Raw genomic sequence first — 20,490 nt, 5'->3', positions numbered from 1 at the left:
CTGACGTCCTACCACTTCCCAAGGCCAGCCATTGTAATTCAATCTTCAGGCAGCCGGCAGTAGCAACGAGGAGAGCCTGCTGCTGCTGGCCTGCCCCAGAATGTGCCTCTCTGCAGCGATTTCCTGTTCCTGCATAGGCAGGACTTGCAGAGAGGTGGCTTCCGGTGCAGGCCGCAGGCTTTCCTCATTGCTACTGCCGGCTGCCCAAAGATTAAAATACAGTGGCCGCTCTGGGGAAGCGGTAGATGGGGGAGTCGGGAGAGTTAGCTAAACCCGGACAGACTCCCCCATTTTAAATAAATGCCCGGGTACTTGGACAGTCCTCAAAAAAGAGGACATGTCTGAGTTTTCCCGGACAGGTGATAACCCTAGCAATTAGTTGCCTACATTTAGTCACTACCACTTACAGTTACTCTATAGCAGATCTACAAAATGCAAAATCAGAAAACTTTAGGCCAAATAAAAACAAACAACCCCTCCTCCAAAAAAACAAAGAAAATCCAACCAAACAACCCAACACAACATAAAAGGCTGTCAATCTAGATCTAGCAGTGCACTGCACATGAAAGAGTCCACTGGTTTCTGGTCTGTACCTTTGTGAGCTTTGTCTGCTTGCTTGCTTTTTCACTGCTGGCCGTATTCATGCTGTTTGTGACTGTGTGATTTGGCTTGCTCCAGAAAATCCAGGAGCTGGAGGCTACGCTTTATAATGCCCTTCAGCAGGAACCCGGTTGCCGAGTGAGCGAATGCCTGAGTGAACTGCAGAGGGAGGACCTGCGGGCATCCGTGGAAAAGCTGCGGCGACAGATCCTAAGACAGAGCCGAGAGTTTGACAGCCAAATCCTACATGAGCGCATGGAACTGCTGCAGCAGGCACAACAGGTGACCAGCATTTCAGACACAGTGCTCTAAGCCAGTGTTCTTCAACCGCCAGTTCACAAAAATCTCCCACTGGTCCACGAAGGACCAGCGTCCCCTGCAAGCACTGTGTTAAAAAGGTGGCTCACTGCAAACGCCTCATAGACCACCCAGGCAAAAACACCAGTGCAGCCATCCTCCAACACCTCCAAGCAGCGCTGGGGCCGCCAAAGGGGAGCTCGCACAAACCTGGTGCAGAGGCCGATGGGCAACTCTGGATCAAAGGCCACTGGAGAGTTGGAGGCGTGCCAAGCGGTGAATCCACTGCCCGAAGGCATCCGCTGTGCATGCACAGAAAGCCACCGCCTCTCTGGCCTACACTCTTCTCTCGGTCCTCCCTGGAAGGAGCGGAAGGTCCTCCCGCTCCCAGACCCGACCAAAAGGAATGAAGATCCTGCTGCTGCAACATGCGGCACAGAACCGGAGCAGCAAGATAGAGCGTGAGACGCGATCTCCCGAGCCCCCAGTTAGTCTGAGTAGAAGCCTCCTAATAGGAAAAGTCACTCTCCCCCCCTCCCCTCCCCGTCTCCCTTGGCAGTCCAGTAGCGACACCCAAGTCCACACCAGCACTCCTCAACAACCGGTCCGCAAAACAATTCCTCCATTTCTGCCGGTCCATAGGTACAAAAAAGTTGAAAAACACTGCTCTAAGCCATCTTCTCCAGGTTTTTGTGCAGTTTTGCCACAGCCGTGGGATGGGAGAGAGCTTTTTGGGAAATACAGAGCATTCTATTCCCTGCAGTGCATGCTCTTTGGTTCAGTAACCTGGATATCACTGCTTCACCTCTCCCAGTTTATGGTCTCCCTTGACACTCAGGCTGTTTTATTCTCAAATGACTATGTTTACCGTTCAGTGTATTCTAGAACAGTGTTGCTCAACTCAGTCTTGGAGTACCCCCTTGCCAGTCAGGTTTTCAGGATATCCACAATGAATATGCATGAAATAAATTTTCATGTAATGAAGGCAGTGTATGCAAATCAAATTTATGCATATTCATTGAGGATATCCTGAAAACCTGACTTGCAAGGGGATACTCCAAAACTGAGTTGAGAAACACTGGTCTAGAATATATGGGGGAAATGTGAATGATACTTTTTATAATTAGATTATATACATATAAACAACTATCATTTATGAACTACTAGTTATAATATAACCTACCACCTGTAATTTGGTACAAATTCTAAAGTCTCCCCCATTCTATTTCTATGGCAATTCTGATCTTACCTCAAAAGCTAATTAAAAAAGTCACCTTATTTCATGTATGGTTTTTTAAATTTCTATATATATTCCTATGGCAAAACTCGTTTGAAAAGAGCATCAGTGTCTCGGGATTCCTCAGTGTAAAGTTTAGCCCCTGCAGCTGGATATACAGTATGTTGAATTTTAAATAAATGTATAAATAAGGCTTTCTAACAATCATATGCTCTTTTTTTTTTCTCTATCATTCTAGCGGATTAGAGAGCTTGAAGATAAGATTGAATTGCAAAAGAGACAACTCAAGGAAATAGAGGAAAAGGTAAATTATTTTCATGACAAGTTAATTGGAAGAATAGTCAACAACTATTTTTGGATCGTTCTCTTTGGCTAATAATCTTAGTGGAAGATTTATCTGTCTAAATCTCTGTCCAAAATACCTTAGATGTAAACAGTTGTACAGTTTATATGAAAATGGAATGAAATGGAATGTAGAAATTTGATTTCTGATAACCAGATGAACTGGGCTAGTCACATCTCTTTAAACCCCTTTCAGGACCAAGGGACATATTTGTCCCATAACTTTAAAATCCTATAAATTTTGATTGGGATAGTCTACAGTTCTAAATTTGATATGTACGGATTCCATATGATACTGCCTTTATGTAAACAAACTGGTTCCGACATTCATTCATTAGCATCGTTGCCAGATTGACGAGAAGATTCACTTGCCACACTGTCCATAAGCCAGAAGTGTGATTTTTTTTAAAAAAAATAATGATATTTCACAAAAAAAATCAATTTTTTGGCATCTGCAAGCCCTTTTTACCATAAAAATGTCGTCAAAACCACAAAAATTGGCGTACGATCCTTATGGTCCTGAAAGGGTTAACCCATCATTCGCTTTGCCAACAGCGAGCAGCAACTCCTACCAACTGTTTTCACATAGGCAGGATTAGGTCAGGGGGAAGGCTCAGGGCTAGCGTGTGCTATGGGTATGGATCACTGCTCGATGCAGGCAAAGAAATTAAGGCTTTAAAAGAATCAGTGAAGGAAGGAAAGCTGAGAGAAGCCAAGTCATCTGGGCGGAGGAGTCTAGGGGAGAGGAGAGGGAGAGATGCTGGGTGGGGGCAGAGGACAGGGTTTTCCTTTACTTACTTTAGTCTCAGGGCCACCCAAAATTGGGTATTTGGCTACACTAGAGAATGACATGGGAACAAAATTGTACCTGTCCCCGCAGGAATTCAATTTCTCCGTCCCATCCCCGCGCGACTTGTCGCTGTCCCTATTCCTGTAAGCTCCGCCTTAACTGCACAATCCTCAAACGCTTATGATTTTTAACGTGTTTAAGGCTTGTGCAGATGAGGATAGAGCTTTCAGGAACGGGGAAAGAACTCACTGGGTCGGGAAAATGAGTTCCCGCGGGGACAGGGAAAAATTTGTCCCCATATCATTCTCTAGGCTACACCCTGACTTCATCAGCAAGATAAGCTTTTTTTCAAATATTAATGCAATCTTAACTTTTAAACCTTTTGGATTACTGTAACATAGTGTATTTTTCAGGCCTGCAAAAACATCTGTGCCATCTTTATATTGTTCAGAATATAGCATAAGAACATAAGAATTGCCATACTGGGACAGACCAAAGGTCCATCAAGCCCAGTATCCTCTTTACAACAGTGGCCAACCCAGGTCACAAGTACTTAGCTAGATCCCAAGTAGGAAAATAGATTTTATGCTACTTATCCTAGAAATAAGCAGTAGATTTCTCCAAGCCATCTCAATAATGGTCTATGGACTTCTCTTTTAGGAAATTCAAGTATTTTTTTAAAGCCCGCTAAGCTAACTGATTTCACCATATTCTCTGGAAACAAATTCCAGAGTTTAATTACACGTTGTGCAAAGAAATATTTTCTACAGTTTGTTTTGAATCTGCTACCTATTAGCTTAATGGCATGCCCCCTAGTCCTAGTATTTTTTGAAAGAGTGAATAAGCAATTCCAGTGGCGTACCTAGCATATGTGAAACCCGGGGCCCATCATTTTTTGCCCCCTCCCATCTGTACGAAAAACATGATTTTTAGTAACAAGTCACATGTCACACATGAGTACCTGGGAAAAGGCAGCATCTTACATACTGCAGTGAGCAGTACAACATCAATACACCCATTGTAAAACTAAACAAGCCAGACTAGTACAGATCAATCCTACACTGTCAATCCTAACAGAAAACCATGTCTTTTCAACACACAGAACACAGAAAACACCTTCGCCTAGTATGGAATATGTCATCACAAACTAACCCCTCCCCCTTTTACAAAACTGTAGTATGGATTTTAGCCACGGTGGTAACATCTCTGACGCTCATAGAATTCTGAGCATCAGAGCTACTACCACCACGGCTGGCGCTAAAAAAACGCTCCACAGTTTTGTAAAAGGGGGGATAAAATAGAAATACATAGAAAAAGGTTAAATTGAACCAGCAAGAAGCTGGACTCTGCATACAATGCAACACCACAGAAACAGTGACACATGTCTCCTAAAGCAATAAGTCTTCTCTAGTTTCTGCTTTCCTCATCTTCTTGTTACTCTCTTCCTTCCATCCACTGTCTGCCATCTCTCTGCCCCTATATGGCATCTTCTCTCCTTCTATGCCCCTTCCAGAAACTGTATGCCTCCCCCTTCCCACACCTCTCTTCTGCAATCCCTTTCTTCCCTCATTTTCCCTTTCAATTTATTTTCTGCATCCATTTAGATTACGTTCTTACTACCCTCTCATCAATTTCATTTTTTACTGTCTACCTACAGCTCGCACCTCTTTCCCTCACCCCTTCCAGTATTTCCCTAACTCAATCCTTTTCCCCCATCATGTTGCTCTCCTTTTATTTATCCCCTCCTTCCATCATGTGCCCTCTTTCTCTACCCCTTCCATCTAGTACCTTCTCCTCTCTCTGTCCACTTCCATCGTCTGCTCCCCTCTTTCTCTCATCCCATTTCCTTCCTGCATTTGCTCCCTTATCTCTCCCATTTTCACTTCCATCCAGCATAGGCTCCCCCTCTACCCGCCACACTACCATCCAATGTCTGCCCTTTCTCTCTCCATCCACCCCTCTTCAATCAGCATCTTCCCCCTTTCTTTCCCTCCAATCCAATTCCATCCAGTATCCTTCCCCCTCATGTCTCTCTCCCCTTTCCCTGTACATCAATTCCATCAGCACCACCCTTCCATACCACCCTGCCCCCTTTCTCTCCCTGCATCACTCTTTCATTCCAGCAGTCCTGCTCCTTTCTCGCGATGACTGTCTAAACTGCCTTCTTACAGCAGCCAGAGCGTTGTAGTTGCATATGGCTGCTGTAAAGGTCGTCTCTGATGCAACTTCCGGTTGTGTCAGAGATGACCTTTACAGCAGCCACACGCAGCTTCAATGCTCCGGCTGCTGTAAGAAGGTAATTTAGACTCGTGGCCACGAAGGTAAGGGGCAGGGAGGGAGAAAGGGAGCTGTTTCAAGACCATTCACTGCTGAATTTTCCGGACCTGGCCGGCTGTGCACCCCCTTAAGGCTGCACCCGGGTGGACTGCTCCCTCCCCCCACTTGGTACGCCACTGAGCAATTCACATCTACCCTTTCTACTCTGCTCATTATTTTATAGACCTTTATCATATCACCCCTGAAGGAGCCTTAGCCACTGTAGCCTTTCCTCATAGGGAAGTCATCCCAAACTTTTTATGATTTTCATCACCCTTCTCTGTACCTTTTCTAATTCTGCTATATCTTTTTTGAGATACGATGACCAGAACTTCCCACAATATTCAAGTTGTGGCCATACCATAGAGTGATATAATTTCAACTCTCCCTTCCTTCTAAAAAAGGGATTGAAGGAGTCAAGATCTTCAGTCAATCTTTGGTCTTTAAACTCTCTCAACTCTGGAATGATCTCCCCTTTTTTTTTTAAGGAGTTCCAGTTCATTTCAGTTTTTCCGTAAATCTTTAAAAACTACTCTATTTGCCAAACATTTTGAAAATTAATTCTTTTGAAATTTTGCTATTATCTTCTATTTATCATTTGTAAATCATTCCCTGTTTATTTAATTGCTGTAAACTGAGTCGAGCCTTCTCAGAATGATGTCTCGGTATGCAAAGTTAAGCTTTAGTTTAGTTTAGGGCTCCTTTTACTAAGCCGCGTTAGGGCTTTAACGCGCAGAATAGCGCGTGCTAAATTGCCTCGTTCGCTAGACCTTAACGCCAGCATTGAACTGGCGTTAGTTCTAGCCGTATAGCATGGGTTTAGCGCGCGCTAAAATGCTATGTGCGCTAAAAACGCTAACGCAGTTTAGTAAAAGGAGCCCTTAGTTTCTATTCCTTTCCTGATAATTCCTAACATTCTATTTGCTTTCTTAGCCGCCACCGCACATTGAGCTGAGGGTTTCAACGTATCCTCAACAATGACACCTAGATCCTTTTCCTGGGCAGCGACTCCTAACATAGAACCTTGTATCATGTAACTATAGTTCAGGTTCCTTTTTCCCACATGCATCACTTTGCACTCGCTCACATTACACGTCATCTGCCATTTTGAACACCGTCTTCCAGTCTTACAAGGTCCTCTTGCAATTTTTTTTACAACTTTGTGTCATCAACAAATTTAATTTTCTCACTAGTTATTTCATCTCTAGATCATTGATAAATATGTTAAAAAGCAGCGGACCCAGCACAGACCCCTGGGGAACCCCACCATTTATAATGAAACCCCAAACCCTGTACCAGCTAGAAATTATATCACATCTAATTTCTTTTTTTAACATAGTCATAGTCTCCTTTTTTAAAGTTAAGTGCTGCTATATTAGATTTCCTGTATAAACCTATTCCAGGGATTATATGAAATCTGATCATGTTATGATCATTGTTATTAAGTAGCCCCAGCACCATTACCTCCCTCACCAATTCATACGCTCCACTAAGAACTAGATCTAGAATTTCTCCACCTCTTGTTGATTCCTGAACCAGCTGCTCCATAAAGCAGTCCTTGATTTCATCAAGGAATTTTATCTCCCTAGCATGCCCTGATGATACATTTGCCCAGTCAATATCAGGGTCGTTGAAATCACCTATTATTACTGTGTTACCCAGTTTGTTAGCCTCCCTAATTTTTGATAACATTTCAACATCTGTCCATTCATCCGGGTCACGTGAACAGTAGTACATTCCTATCACTGTCCTTTTCCCCTGTACATGCTGAATTTCTACTCGTAGGGATTCCAAAGTGTGTTTCTGCCCCTGTAGAATTTTCAGTCCATTTGATTCAAGGCCCTCCAAATCATTTGATCTTCAACTTAAGAAAACAGGATCATGTTATACCCTATTATCCTATACTCCACTGGCTCCCCCCTTGAAGATAGGGCTGAGTTCAAATTTGGAGGCTTTTGTATGAAATCTTACATGGTCAGGCTTCCACTTACCTTGTTGATCATTTCCTTTTTGTGGTGCCTGGCCGCCCTACATAGTCCCCTGCTCTTTTGACCTTTCCTTCCATGAGGGGTAGGTTGCGTAAAAAATATATGTGGCCACTGTTGTCTTATCAGGCAGCACAACTGGGACCTGATTTACTTCCTCTGATTTTAAATTCTGTTTCATATGTGCACTTTGACGCTTGTTAAAAACTTTTTAATTTACTAAATGTTTGTCTCACCGATGTTGTATTTGTTTTGTGACTCACGGAGATTGTTCAGACTCTTTTAGTCTTGTAAACCGCGTAGAACTGCAGGGTGTTATAGTACGAGTATAAATACAATTGTTATGTTATATGTTACGTTATGCTAAATGTGGGTGGGTGTCCACCTTCAACAAGTGTATGGCAAGTGTAATAGGACACACCCAACTGTGGCAAGCAGGGTGCACAACTTACAGTATCCTATAAGTTGTGCATATAAGTGGGAGATATGCCCATGCTCTGCCCACATAAATTCCCCTGGACAATTACATGGTACGTGCTACCCTTATACAGTAGAATAGCGGTTAGAGTGATTGTGCACAAAAGTGGTACTTCATGCAGCATTTCTGTGTTAACTACAGGCATCTAACCCAATGCAGAATTACCTTTTAAGTGTTTTATTCAACTTGGTCATAAGAAAAAGAAAGTTTGAAAACTATTGTGAGTTGACAAACACATGTAAAAATGAAAAGGAGCAAACAGGTTGCAAATGAAGCAAAAACATTTAGGGCTCCTTTTACTAAGCTGCGATAGCGGTTTTAGTGGGCGCGCTAGACCCTAATGCCCGCATTGAGCTGGCGTTAGTTCTAGCCATGTAGCGTGGGTTTAAGCGTGCGCTAAAAACTTTATCGCAGCTTAGTAAAAGGAGCTCTTAGTGGTATAATGAAAAAGGTAACTAGAGTTCAAGAATTATACCCGGGGGAAGCTATTGCTTGCCCTGGATTGGTAGCATGGAATGTTGCTACTATTTGGGTTTTTGCCAGGTACTGGAGACCTGGATTAGCTACCATGAAGACACGCTACTGGGCTAGATGGACCATTGGTCAGACCCAGTAAAGGCTATTCTTCTGTTCTTATTGAGTCTATGAAAACTGAACTCCCTTTTTTCTCAGTAGTCTGCCTGGAAAAATGTGTACAAAGATTTTAAAATAACATCTCCATGCATACTTCTCCTCCCTCAACTTAAATTAATCCCTGAGAATGCTTTTGCTCTGTGGCTACAGTACGCCAATTATGGAACAATTGGAAAATGCTACCTACCATATATCATTCAAAGTTAGGCGCCATTTATAGAATCACACTTACTGGTGCCTCACTTGAATTAGGTGCTGGTATATTAGGCCAGGGTTTTCTTGGCCTAGAATACTGGTGCCTCATTTCATGCCAAAACTCTGCCCCTAACCACATCTATTTTTGGGTAGGCACCTCAGTATAGCTGCATACATAGCGCCTACCAAGTTAGGGACCTACCCGAATATTAATTTTTTAAAAATTGGTTTTAAATTGGTTTTAATGGTGCTGTTCAATTAACAGCTCCAATTTAACCAATTAAAAAAATTGTTAGGTGCCTAGATTGGCTATGTGAGCTGATCTAGGTGCCTAACTGTAGGCATCTTTTATATAATCAGGCCTTTTGTCCCTTAACACACATTAAACAGCACTAAGGTATGTTATACTGTATTACTATAATGCACATTAGTTTAGGTTACTGAGGGAAACATAGTAATGAGATGCAAAATGTAAATCGAATAACACAGCTGAGGTGAAGACTGCAAGCTGCATTATTCAAGCAAAAATAATGCTTCCTTATAGCTGATGTTATTTTCTGTATCGCTTGGTAGACTGGTATAATCCTTATGAATGGGTTATATGCCTCACTGCTACCAGCAGGTGGAGACTGAGCACAAACTTGTATATCAGGCTAGAATTTGCCCAGCAACTCAGTCTTCCTCAGTCTCCATTAGCAGGTGGTAATTCGGCTCCCCTCTTAGTACTGTTGGAATTTTGTTTTGGACTCCTGGGTTCCCCTTTTGTGCTGGATAGAGCTTGGATGGGTCCTGTTTAGGGAGCCTTCCGACCTCGGGGGGGTGTTAAACTCGGCGGGTCTCGTGCTGGGTCCCCCACCACCTTCTTCCACCTCCCCATATTTTTGTAGAGGTGCCTCAGCCAGTGGCCTGGCCCCCTGGTTGGTCAGCCCTCTAGCTTTGAGAGCCGTGGAGTCTGTTTTGTAAAAGGGGGGGAAAAAAAAAAAAAGACAAAATCCTGAGGTGTACCAGTCTAAAGGGCTCATTCCCATTTAAAACTGTCTTTTTACCGTATTTTCTTATCTAACATAGAAACATAGAAGATGACGGCAGAAAAGGGCTACAGCCCATCAATTCTGCCCACTCTGCCCACTCTGCTTACCCACCCCTGTCTATGCCCTAATGACCCAATTTCCTTATCTTGACCCTCGTAGGGATCCCACATGGCACTTTTCTTTCAGCTAGGGCGGTTTTCAGCACAATGAGCACTTTTCAAGGGAAAAAATGCTCATTGTGCTCCAGACGCGAGGTACTCATGGCCGGCCTGTGCAAGCATTGTGCAGGCCGGAGCAGTGGGGTAGGCTCGTCAGCAGCAGATGTCGGCGGCCAGGGCACCCCGTCACATGTACCTTGTGAGTCGGCTTCGGATCGTGGGGAAGCCTGAGCTTTCCCCGACATCCACGCGGAGGGTTCCCCAGCCGCCGACGGTCAGGGAGAATAGGATTCACTTGCCGCCAGAACAGCTGGGGCTTCCCTTTTCACGTCGGTTGGTTCTTTGGCCTCAGCATCAGGAAAGTCCCAGGCTTTTCAGATGCAGCAGGCCGCAGGAGCTCCAATTTTGGCGGTTTCAGGTCCAATTTCAGCAGGAACCTTCTCCTTCATCTCACTTACCTCAGGTGACCTTCCCCCCTGTTCTGGTAATACAGGGGAAAGGTATGGCAGGGTCCCCTGCTGGAGCAGGGAGTCCCTTGGGGCCGCCAGGGGTTTTTCTCCCTGAATTTATGTTAGCACTTTGTAAAGCTTATATGCTGGCGGCTGGAGGTTCTGTGTCACTCCGGGGGTCTCAGGGGTTTTTCCCTCGACATCTTCCCTGGTGCTGCCCCACACAATGGTGGTTTTGCTCCCCCTCTACTCCTCTCTCATCCAAACACCTGAGTGTCTCTTGGAATGAGGATTTTTGCCTAGAGGAGCACGATGTTATTGATGAGGACCTGGACCCTTGGGGAAATTTCCAGGATCCTCTTAGGGGGTCAGATTCCACCAGCGAGAGGTTCGAGCACCCCCCAGCTAGCGAAGATGCGTCCGTGGTGCATATTTTTCAGTGGGAAGAGCTTCATGAGTTAATTCTTCAGGTTTCCTCGGTTTTGCACTTTTAGGACACCGTGTCGGAGCCCCAGCGTATGGTGGACCCCTTGCTTAAGGGGATCTGCTCTGCTTCCCGCTTTTTTCCTATGCATCAGGATATTCAGGATTTTATGCTCACCCAGTGGCAGGTGCCAGAAGCTCCCTTTTGTTTTGCGCGCTCCATGACCCGCTTCTATCCCATTCCTGAAGGGTATAGGGACACACTGAAGTAGCCTGTAATGGACACGGTGGTCTCAGCCATCTCTAAAAGGCATACCGTGCCTGTTGAGGGCGGTGCGGCCTTTAAGAACCCATTGGAATCCCTCCTTAAACAGAGTTTTGATGTGACAGCGTTGGCGGTCCAAGCGGCGATGTGTGGCAGGCTGGTGACTCGGGTGTGTTTTCACTGGGCCGAGCATGTCCTTGACTGTAAAACTGAGGATTGAGAATTGCTCAAGCGCGAGGTGGCAAAGATTGAATTGGGTGCTTCTTATCTTTCAGATGCCATATATGACCTCTTGCGAGCTTTTGCTAAGTCATTGGCATTTGCAGTGGCAGCTCACCGTACCTTGTGGTTTCGCGCTTGGTTGGTGGACTCAGCGTCCAAAGCTAAGCTGACAAAGATTTCTTTTAAAGGATCTTTCTTGTTTGATAGACAGGACACTGAAGCCGTCGGCTCAATGCGCAGCGGCAGCAAAGAAAGCAAACAGGATGTTGGGCATGATAAAGAAGGGCATCACGAGTAGATCGGCGGGCGTCATAATGCCGCTTTATAGAGAAACTAGCTTTATAGCCCGTTACATTAACGGGTGCTAGAATATATATGTGTGTGTCTGTCTTTATTTCTTTCTCTCTCTGTCTCCTTAGCTGCTTTCTGTATTTCTGTCTTTCTTTTTTTCTTTCTGTCTTTCTTTTGGCTGTCCACCACCACCCCTTGCGTGCTCCCCCTGTCCATTCTCCCTTCCTTTTACCTCCCCTGTGTCCACCACCACCCCTTCACTGCTCCCCTTATCCAGCAGCAGCCCTTCTCCCTTTGTTTTACCTCACCCACTGTCCATCAGCACCTCTTCCTGCTCTCCCTGTCCAGCAGTAGGCCTCCCTTCCTTTTTTCCCCCATCCATCAGCACCTCTTCCTGTTCCCCCTGTCCAGCAGTAGGCCCCTTTCCTTTCCCCCCCTATCCATTAGTAACTCTTCCTGCTCCCCATGTCCAGCAGTAGGCCTCCCTTCCTTCCCCCCGTCCATCAGCACTTCTTCCTGCTCCCCCTGTCCAGCAGTAGGCCTCCCTTCATTTTTCTGCCCCCCCCCACTGTCCATCAGCACCTCTTCCTGCTCCCCCTGTCCAGCAGTAGGCCTCCCTTCATTTTTCTGCCCCCCCCTGTCCATCAGCACCTCTTCCTGCTCCCCCTGTCCAGTAGTAGGCCTCCCTTCCTACCGGAGTGCTTTAGCTGTGCTGCCTTGAAGGAGGGCCGCCAGCGCCGCTCTGTGAAGGCCTCCTCCTGGCAGCCGCCGCTCACAGCCGAAACCGACTCCTCCTGTAAGCCGCTCCTGGCCCTGCGTCTGCCCTCAGCCGACAGCCGCCTGCCTCAAAGCCCTCCTCCCGGCAGCCTCCGTTCTGTGTTGCAGGAAATCGTGCGAGTTGGCGAGAGCCAGGGACCGCTTCAAGCACTGTGTTGGGGGGTAGGCAGGCGCGGGGACCGGGTTGCACGCTTTCGAGATCGAGTTGCCGCCATTTTGAAGATCGTTCTACCCTGCTCCTTGCCTTAGTATATTTTTAAGTTGAAAGACTCTCAAGATCCCTGACTGCATTAGACTTCCGATGCAGGTGGGGATCCTGAGAGGAGCCGCTGCCTCGTCTTTCAACTTAAAAATATAGTAAGGCAAGGAGCAGGGCAGACCGAAGAACAGCAGAGTCTGGTGCAGTTCGAGAGAGGAGCCAGTACCATGCAGAGTGAGAGGCGGAGGTGAGGAAGTCCGCCGCAGCTGAGTAACTTTTTTTTTTTGAATTTGAAAGCCGCCTGCCGCAGCTCCTCTCTCAATCCTGGTGCAGTTCGAGAGAGGAGCCGGTAGCATGCAGAGTGAGAGGCGGGGGTAAGGAAGTCCGCCGCAGCTGTGTAAGTTTTTTTTTTTTTTTAAATTTGAAAGCTGGGGCCGCGCATGCGCAGTCGTGTTTTCGCGACGGATCAGGGAACACAACTTTTGAGTGTGCATGCGCGGCCTAGCATTTTATTATATTAGATGGTCAGACCACACTTGGAATACTGTGTCCAACACTGGTCTCCCTATCTAAAGAAGGATATATAACCCTGCTGGAGAGGGTGCAGAGACGAGCCACGAAACTAATAAAAGGAGTGGAGAATTTGAGCTACAAAGAACGCCTCGAAAAATTGGGATTGTTTACCCTCCAGAAGAGAAGGGGATATGATAGAGACTTTTAAAATACTAAAAGGTTTCGACAAAATAGAGCAAGAAACTTCGTTATTCACATTGTCAAAAGTGACTCGAACAAGAGGTCATGAACTCAGGACTAATGTCAGGAAGTTCTGCTTCACACAGCGAGTGGTGGACGCTTGGAATGCTCTCCCGGAGGAGGTTGTGGAAGAGACTACCATTCTGGGATTCAAGGGCAAGTTGGATGCACACCTTCTTGCAAATCACATTGAGGGATACGGGTGAACAAGGTGTCCATTAGGGATCACCTAGCTTGGCCTCCGCGTGTGCGGATCACCAGACAAGATGGACCTGGGGTCTGATCCGGTGAAGGCATTTCTTATGTTCTTATGTTCTTATGTTTGGTGATGACCTGGACAGGTTGGTTCAGACTCTCACTGATTCTAAAGTGCCTCGTTTGCCTGAGGATAGCCCTAAGCCACTGGCTTGAGGTGGCACTGCTCGTGGGCGTGATTTCCACCATTTATGCCCTGGTCAAGGGGCTGCCTCTTTTCAGTCCCCTGGGCTCTCTAGAGGCAAGTTCTTCCAGCGCATGCAGTCTTTTCATGGGACCCGCCGGGGTGCGAGTAGCGCCCCTGCCGGGTCCCCTGCTGCCTGTCATGTCCAGTGACTTCTTGCCGGCGCCCGTCTTGGTTCTGGTGGGTGCCCGGCTGCGGGATTTTTATCTAAAGTGGGCAGACATCACGTCCGATCAGTGGGTTCTGGAGGTGTTTTGGGATGGTTATGCTCTGGAGTTTGCCCGTTCCTTGCCAGATCGTTGTCTCATTTCTCCCTCGCAGGAAGCAGCAGCGTGGAAGCAGCAGGCCTTTCACCAGACCCTTCAAAGATTGTTGAATCTCCACGCAGTGGTTTCATTTCCCCCGCGGGAGTGGGGCACAGGTTTAGTACTTGATTTACTTTATGGTGCCAAAGAAAGAAAGGACCTTTCGGACCATCCTAAATTTGAAGGGGGTCAACAGGGCTCTTCACGTGCCTTCCTTCCGCGTGGAAACTCTGTGGTCTGTGATTCTGGCGATTCAGCCGGGGGAGTTTCTGATCTCTCTAGATCTGATTGAGGCCAACTTGCACATTCCTATTTGGGCCTCCCATCATCGCTTCCTGCGCTTGGCGATCTTGGGGCAACATTATCAGATCCGTGCACTTCCCTTTGGTCTGGCCAAGCCTCCGCGGATGTTCACCAAGGTGATGGTGGTGATTGCGGCGGCATTCTAGTTCATCCCTACCTGGACGACTGGTTGATTCGAGCATAGTCGTTACAAGAGCGTACCCAGGTCACAGCTCAGGTGGTGGAGTTTTTGCAGTTGCTGGAATGGGTGGTCAACCTTGCCAAGAGCCGGCTGTCTCCCTCTCAGTGCCTGGAGTATCTAGGCGTGCTGTTTGACACCTCCTTGGGGAAGGTCTTCCTTCCGGAGGCCCGGGTAAGCAAATTGCAATCTCAGATTCGCATGCTTATGGCGACCCGGTGTCCTCTATCGCAGGATTTCCTCCAAATCTTGGGGTCGATGGCAGCTTCCCTCGATGTAGTGAGGTGGTCATGGGCCCACATGCGTCCTCTTCAGTATGCTCTTCTTCGGAGGTGTTCTCCTCAGAGGCACAGTCTGTATCATTCTGTTCCACTTCAAGGCTTCGCTCGGGGCAGTCCTCGTTGGTGGCTTCAGACCCTCCATCATGTACAAGGGGCAAGTCTGGATCAGCAGCAGTGGACAGTACTGCTCACGGATGCCAATCTTCTCTTTTGGGGAGCTCAGTGTCTAGGTCACTCAGCTCAGGGCACCTGGTCCACGGAGGAGGCTTCTTGGTTGTTCAGTGTCTTGGAGACCAGAGCCATCCATCTGGTGTTGCTAGCCTTCTAGTCCTTTCTGTTGGGCAAGTCAGTCAGAGTTCTGTCGGACAATGCCACGGCACCAGGAGCACTTTGGTGGCACAGGAGGCAACTCTGCTCAAGGTCTGGGCAGAGTCGCACCTTCAAGAAATATCAGTTTCCCACATAGCCGGAGTGGAGAATGTTCAAGCGACTTCCTCAGTCATCACGTGCTAGATCCCGGAGAGTGGTGTCTCAGCCCGGTGGCTTTTCAGTTGATAGTGCAGTCTTGGGGTCAGCCCCTCATGGACTTGATGGCCACAAATGTCATTGCCAAAACACCCCGCTTTTTCAGTCGTCGCAGAGATGGTCAGGCCGAGGTTCAACCATGTCCAATGGAGGGGCTGTTGTATGTGTTCTCTCTGTGGCCATTAGTGGGCAGAGTTCTTCTCCGCATAATTCGCCATCCGGGCCTCGTGGTTCTGGTGGGTCTGGATTGGCCTCGAAGACAGTGGTACGCAGATCTGGTGAGGCATCTGGTGGTGGATCCTCTTCTTTTGCTTCTCTTGGATGACCTTTTAACTCAGGGTCCCATTCCAATGTTCTATCCGGGTCCCTTTTGTCTTATGGCTTGGCTCTTGAAAGAGGTCGCCTAGGTAAGAAGCGGTATTCAGATAAAGTGATCTCAACTCTCTTGGAGTCCCAGAGGCTTTCCACCTCTCGGGCTTATGTGAAGGTTTGGCATCTATTTGAGGAGTGATGTGATGCGCATGGAGTGGTCTCTTTTTGCATTTTCCTGCCTAACATCTTAGAGTTCTTGCAGGATGGCCCGGATATGGGACTGACTTGGTCTTATCTCCGGGTTCTGCTTGTGGCCTTGTCAGCCTTTCAGGGGTTATTGAAAGGTCAGCGTTTGACTACCATTCCTGATTTGATTCACTTCTTGCGGGCGGCCAAGTTGTTCAAGCTTCCTGTACGACCCTCTGTTCCATCTTGGGATCTGAATCTGGTTCTGTCAGTTCTAGTGCGCCCTCCTTTTGAACCATTTGGTGACTGCTCTTTGAAGGACCTTACTCTTAAAGCGGTCTTCTTGGTGACTATTACTTCAGCTAGATGTGTTACTGAGCTGCAGGCTTTCTCTTGTAGGGCTCCCTTTTTGGAGTTTTCTAGGGAGCGGGTTGTCTTGAGGCCTGATCCTTCCTTTCTGCCAAAGTAGTTTCTCCTTTTCATGTCAGTCAGGCAGTGGTCCTTCAGGTGTTGGGTAGCCGGGAGGGTTCTTCCGAGCAGAGACAGCTGCACAAGTTGGATGTCAGTCGGGTCCTTTGCTCTTATGTGCAGAGGACCCAGGAGATCAGGAAATCAGATCATGTCTTTGTCCTTCTAGCGGGTCCTTATAAGAGGGATGGCACTTCTAAGGCTACTATTGTGTGCTGGATCAAAGAGAGTATTGCTTCCGCTTATCTTCTGAAGAAGAAGCCTGTTCCAGAATTTCTTAAGGCTCATTCCACTAGGGGTCAGGCAGCTTCTTGGGCTGAATCTTCTCTGGTGCCTCTAGTGGATATTTGCAAGGCTGCAGTTTGGTCTTCTCTGCGTTCCTTTGTAAGACACTACTGGGTGGATGTTCAAGCGCGTTGGGACGCAGTATTCGGTGAACGTGTTCTGCTGTTGGCCCTCCAGGGGTCCTACCCTTAATGGGTACTGTTTTGCTACATCCCATTCGTAAGGACTGTGCCAGTATATAAGCAATACAGAAGCAGAAATTAGGTTCTTATCTGCTAATTTTCTTTCTGTTAGCTTGTAGACTGGTATAGTCCCCCACTCTGTTTGTCTTTGTGCGGTGATTGCGGGTTTTTGTTTTGCTCGCTTACAGATTTTGTTTTTTCTGCGGGTTCTAGAATTGTTCTAGGGCCGGGTAGAAGTAAGAACAGCAGCTATGGCTTAGCTGGTGAGCTGTGGGGATGTTTTCTATACCAGGATTAAGTTCTACACATGTTCCAACAGTAGCTTATAAGTATTTGTTGTTTTTTCCACTCCTGTTCGGATTCTTATACTGTTTTCAGTTGAAGTCTTTCCTAAGTTGCTTGGCTATTCGGCAGATTGAGTTGCTGGGCAGATTCTAGCCTGATAAACAAGTTTGTGCTCAGTCTCCACCTGCTGGTAGCAGTGAGGCATATAACCCATTCGTAAGGACTATACCGGTCTACAAGCTAACAGAAAGAAAATTAGCAGGTAAGAATCTAATTTCTCCTTTCCTGCCAAGGAGCATTAGGCCATTAGTACATGGTCCAATGCTACTGGGTGCCATCTTAAAGAGGCTGGCATGGGATAAAAGCTGCTCCCTTTCCTCCTCAACCAAAAATATCCCCAGGCCCCAAGAAACATTATTGTATACAGCCAAGCGAAACACCTCCTGACAAATATCTCACTCTTTCTCGTGAGAACTCCCAACTCCTCTGTAGGCCTCCTGGACCTAAATTAAGGCCTTCTTAATGGTCCAGGGTGTGCCAAGCATAAGCAAACCCAGGCTGCTCCTATCCCTAAAGATGCCAGGTTCAAAATAGTGTCTTCAACTCCTAGCAGTGGCCTCATGGTACTACTTCTAGGGGTCATGCCATCATATATAAAAGCAAAAAGCCTCAGGAGTGTGCGGGAGAGCAGACCTTGGCTTAGCTGCATATATTAATGGGTTTTTTCCAAGGGCATCTTGGAGGGGGAGCGGAGAGGGGAGTAGCTTCTTGTTTTCTGTGCCAGCCCTCCTAAAAAATTCTTACAAGTGTACTGTGAGCGTACTGACCCATTAATAACTAATCTTCTAATGGGTGAAACACATTTTTGCTATGCATATTCCTTTGAAAGCCTTCCATCCTTTTTTCAGCCTAGTTTGTAAAATGTTAGGTGCAATCTCTAGGTGGCAACCATGTTTACTGGAGCTGAGAGTATATTGTACCTGAATTTGTTTGCAGTCTTCTATCTCTCTTTTTTTCTCATGTAAAACGTGGTGTCTAGTCTGTGTATGCACACATCTGTCTTTCCCCGCTCACTCTGGGAAATTTGGTTTTAAAATCACAAAGGGATTTTCAGGGGGGGGAAGAACATGGATTTGAGCTGATAAATTACCCCGCCCCTATCCCTCCTACATTTCTTATATTCCAAGTCCTTCTGAAAAACGATCTCCTGCAGTTTTCCAGTTTGTGTATTCTACTTTAGTTCTCATTATTCTGTTAATGTCTGAGGTTCAGATCAGAAAAAGAAATTGTAGCTTGTGATGAGTTTTTAAAGACAATTAAAGCCCAATGTGATAATTTGTGAGAATGTGTACATGTGTCAGACTTGCCAAAGGAAAATAGAAACCATGCAATCATCCGTTGATGCTGTTTGAATCAGTCTACTGAGATGAGAACAATTATGCCAGGGGATGTATTTCTAAGACAACATTAGCTAGAATATATTATTAGTGTGACAGAATGTTTCCAGAGGCAAGGGGTATCTTAGTTTTTATGTTAATGAACAATGGTATCCAACTAAACTCATGCAGCCAGAGTGATAAGCTTCTAGAACAGGGGTGTCCAACCTTTTGGCTTCCCTGGGCCGCATTGTCCGAAAAATTTTTTGCTGGGGCCGCACAAATGTGCAAATACTGCAGCAAGACAGGGGAGGGAGCCGGCAAGACGGTAAACACCCGGGGGCAGCAGAGGAAAACACTGTATCGCCCTCGACCGGGGCCACACAAAATACTTCACTGGGCCGCATGCAGCCCTCGGGCCTCAGGTTGGACACCCCTGTTCTAGAACATCTTATAATCACATTTAAATCTGAGCTCAGTTCCTCCATTTACTGAGACCAGCAAGACCTAACCTGTTCAAAGGATAGTGTGCTATGTGTGGCACAGAGGTGGAGGGGGATAGGTGGAAGAGGAGGAGGGGTAGGCAAGGCTGTGTTTACTATAGCAGCCCCTGCTACCGAAGGTGCTCTTCCAACGAGGTGTGTCTTTATCTGTTTGGCCAGTGAGGATCTCTGGAGTCATCTGAAAAAAGAATATAGTTTACAATTGCTAGCAGCCATTAAGGTTGGTGCCGTTAGAGAAGAGTAGACCCCTATTGGGCCCTTCACCTAAATCACTGTGCTTCTGTAATGATACGGTCATGATGAAGTGGTTATTAAGTGCAAACATATTTTCTAACCTCAAAGAAATTCTAGAGTACACCAAAAGGGAACTCAGCTATTCATGAAATACATACATTAGAATCACTTCTTTGTCTTCTAAGGTGAATGGTGTCCTGCTGTATCCTAGAAATTTTAGATATTCTGACAGAGCGTGTGCACTTTTGCAGCAGGAATGTGAGAGGGGGGTCAGAGAGGAAGCAGTTAATCTCATGCTGAAAGCGATTTTAATCTGAATTAATAACAAGAGAAAGAGGACACAGGAAATTACTTTTATCCAGAGATTTGGGAGTGTGATAACAGAGAATTTCATGTATTCAGCATGTTGGCTGACTGGAGTCCATTCATTGATTTTTTTTAAGATAACCAGAGGGCAGGGGTGGAATGACCATTGGAACAACAGGGCAGTGCCTGAGAGCCCATAGCAATAAAGGGTCTAATCTCCACTCGCTTCCACCTAATTTATTCACTTATGATAGGTGGTTAGGAGCCCATGACCCTTATTGCCTGAGGGTCCAGATTAGTGCAAGTCCACCCCTGCCAGTGGGCTTCCTGGTGTGTTGCAATATAAAACAAAGTAAAGGGAACAGAAATCCCACGTAAAAACCAACAAATAAAGAACAAGTGGGGAAAGGGATAGAACACGTCAACCTTGGGACACACACTCTTTTATTTCTATGAACTCAAAATAAATACAGAAACACATGAATAAAAAGTCCTATAAACGGGAGACCTTTGTATACCCTGTTGCTTGAGTCTTTTGGGCTTTTTCACGAGCATTGCATATGCTTACAGTATTTCAAAAGATTATTTTAGTTTGTTTTCCCAGCATCGGAATGACACCTAGTGGACCATTAGACGCACCCCTGAGGCAGGCCTCCATCTGGGGGCCGAAACACAGACCGTGTCGTGTCATCAATTGAATCCTTTCAATACAAGGACATTGCGTTTATAGGACTTTTTATACATATGTTCTTATTCATGTGTTTCTGTATTTATTTTGAGTTTATAGAAATAAAAGATTGTTTCTCCCAGGGTTGACGTGCTCTATCTAACTTCTCACTTGTTGTAATATAATCCTGTAGGAGTGTTGGCTGCATTTTTTT

The 20,490-nt window shown here is 46.2% G+C and overlaps 1 protein-coding gene across 11 annotated transcripts in view; it reads left to right on the top strand.

The window, feature by feature from the left end:
- The window catches only part of JAKMIP1 (janus kinase and microtubule interacting protein 1), a 341,711-nt gene that overhangs the window by 310,176 nt on the left and 11,045 nt on the right, over positions 1-20,490 (top strand). For all 11 annotated transcript variants that reach the window (XM_033949625.1, XM_033949576.1, XM_033949596.1 and 8 more), the window contains 2 exons: positions 679-882; positions 2,373-2,438. In XM_033949625.1, coding sequence (XP_033805516.1) covers positions 679-882; positions 2,373-2,438 — 270 coding nt within the window. The remainder of the gene's footprint in view (positions 1-678; positions 883-2,372; positions 2,439-20,490) is intronic.

This window comes from Geotrypetes seraphini, chromosome 1, assembly GCF_902459505.1.
Source record: "Geotrypetes seraphini chromosome 1, aGeoSer1.1, whole genome shotgun sequence".
NCBI classification, from domain to species: domain Eukaryota; kingdom Metazoa; phylum Chordata; class Amphibia; order Gymnophiona; family Dermophiidae; genus Geotrypetes; species Geotrypetes seraphini.
The sequence above is the reverse complement of the archived record's forward strand: the minus strand, read 5'-3'. Positions and strand labels throughout refer to the sequence as shown.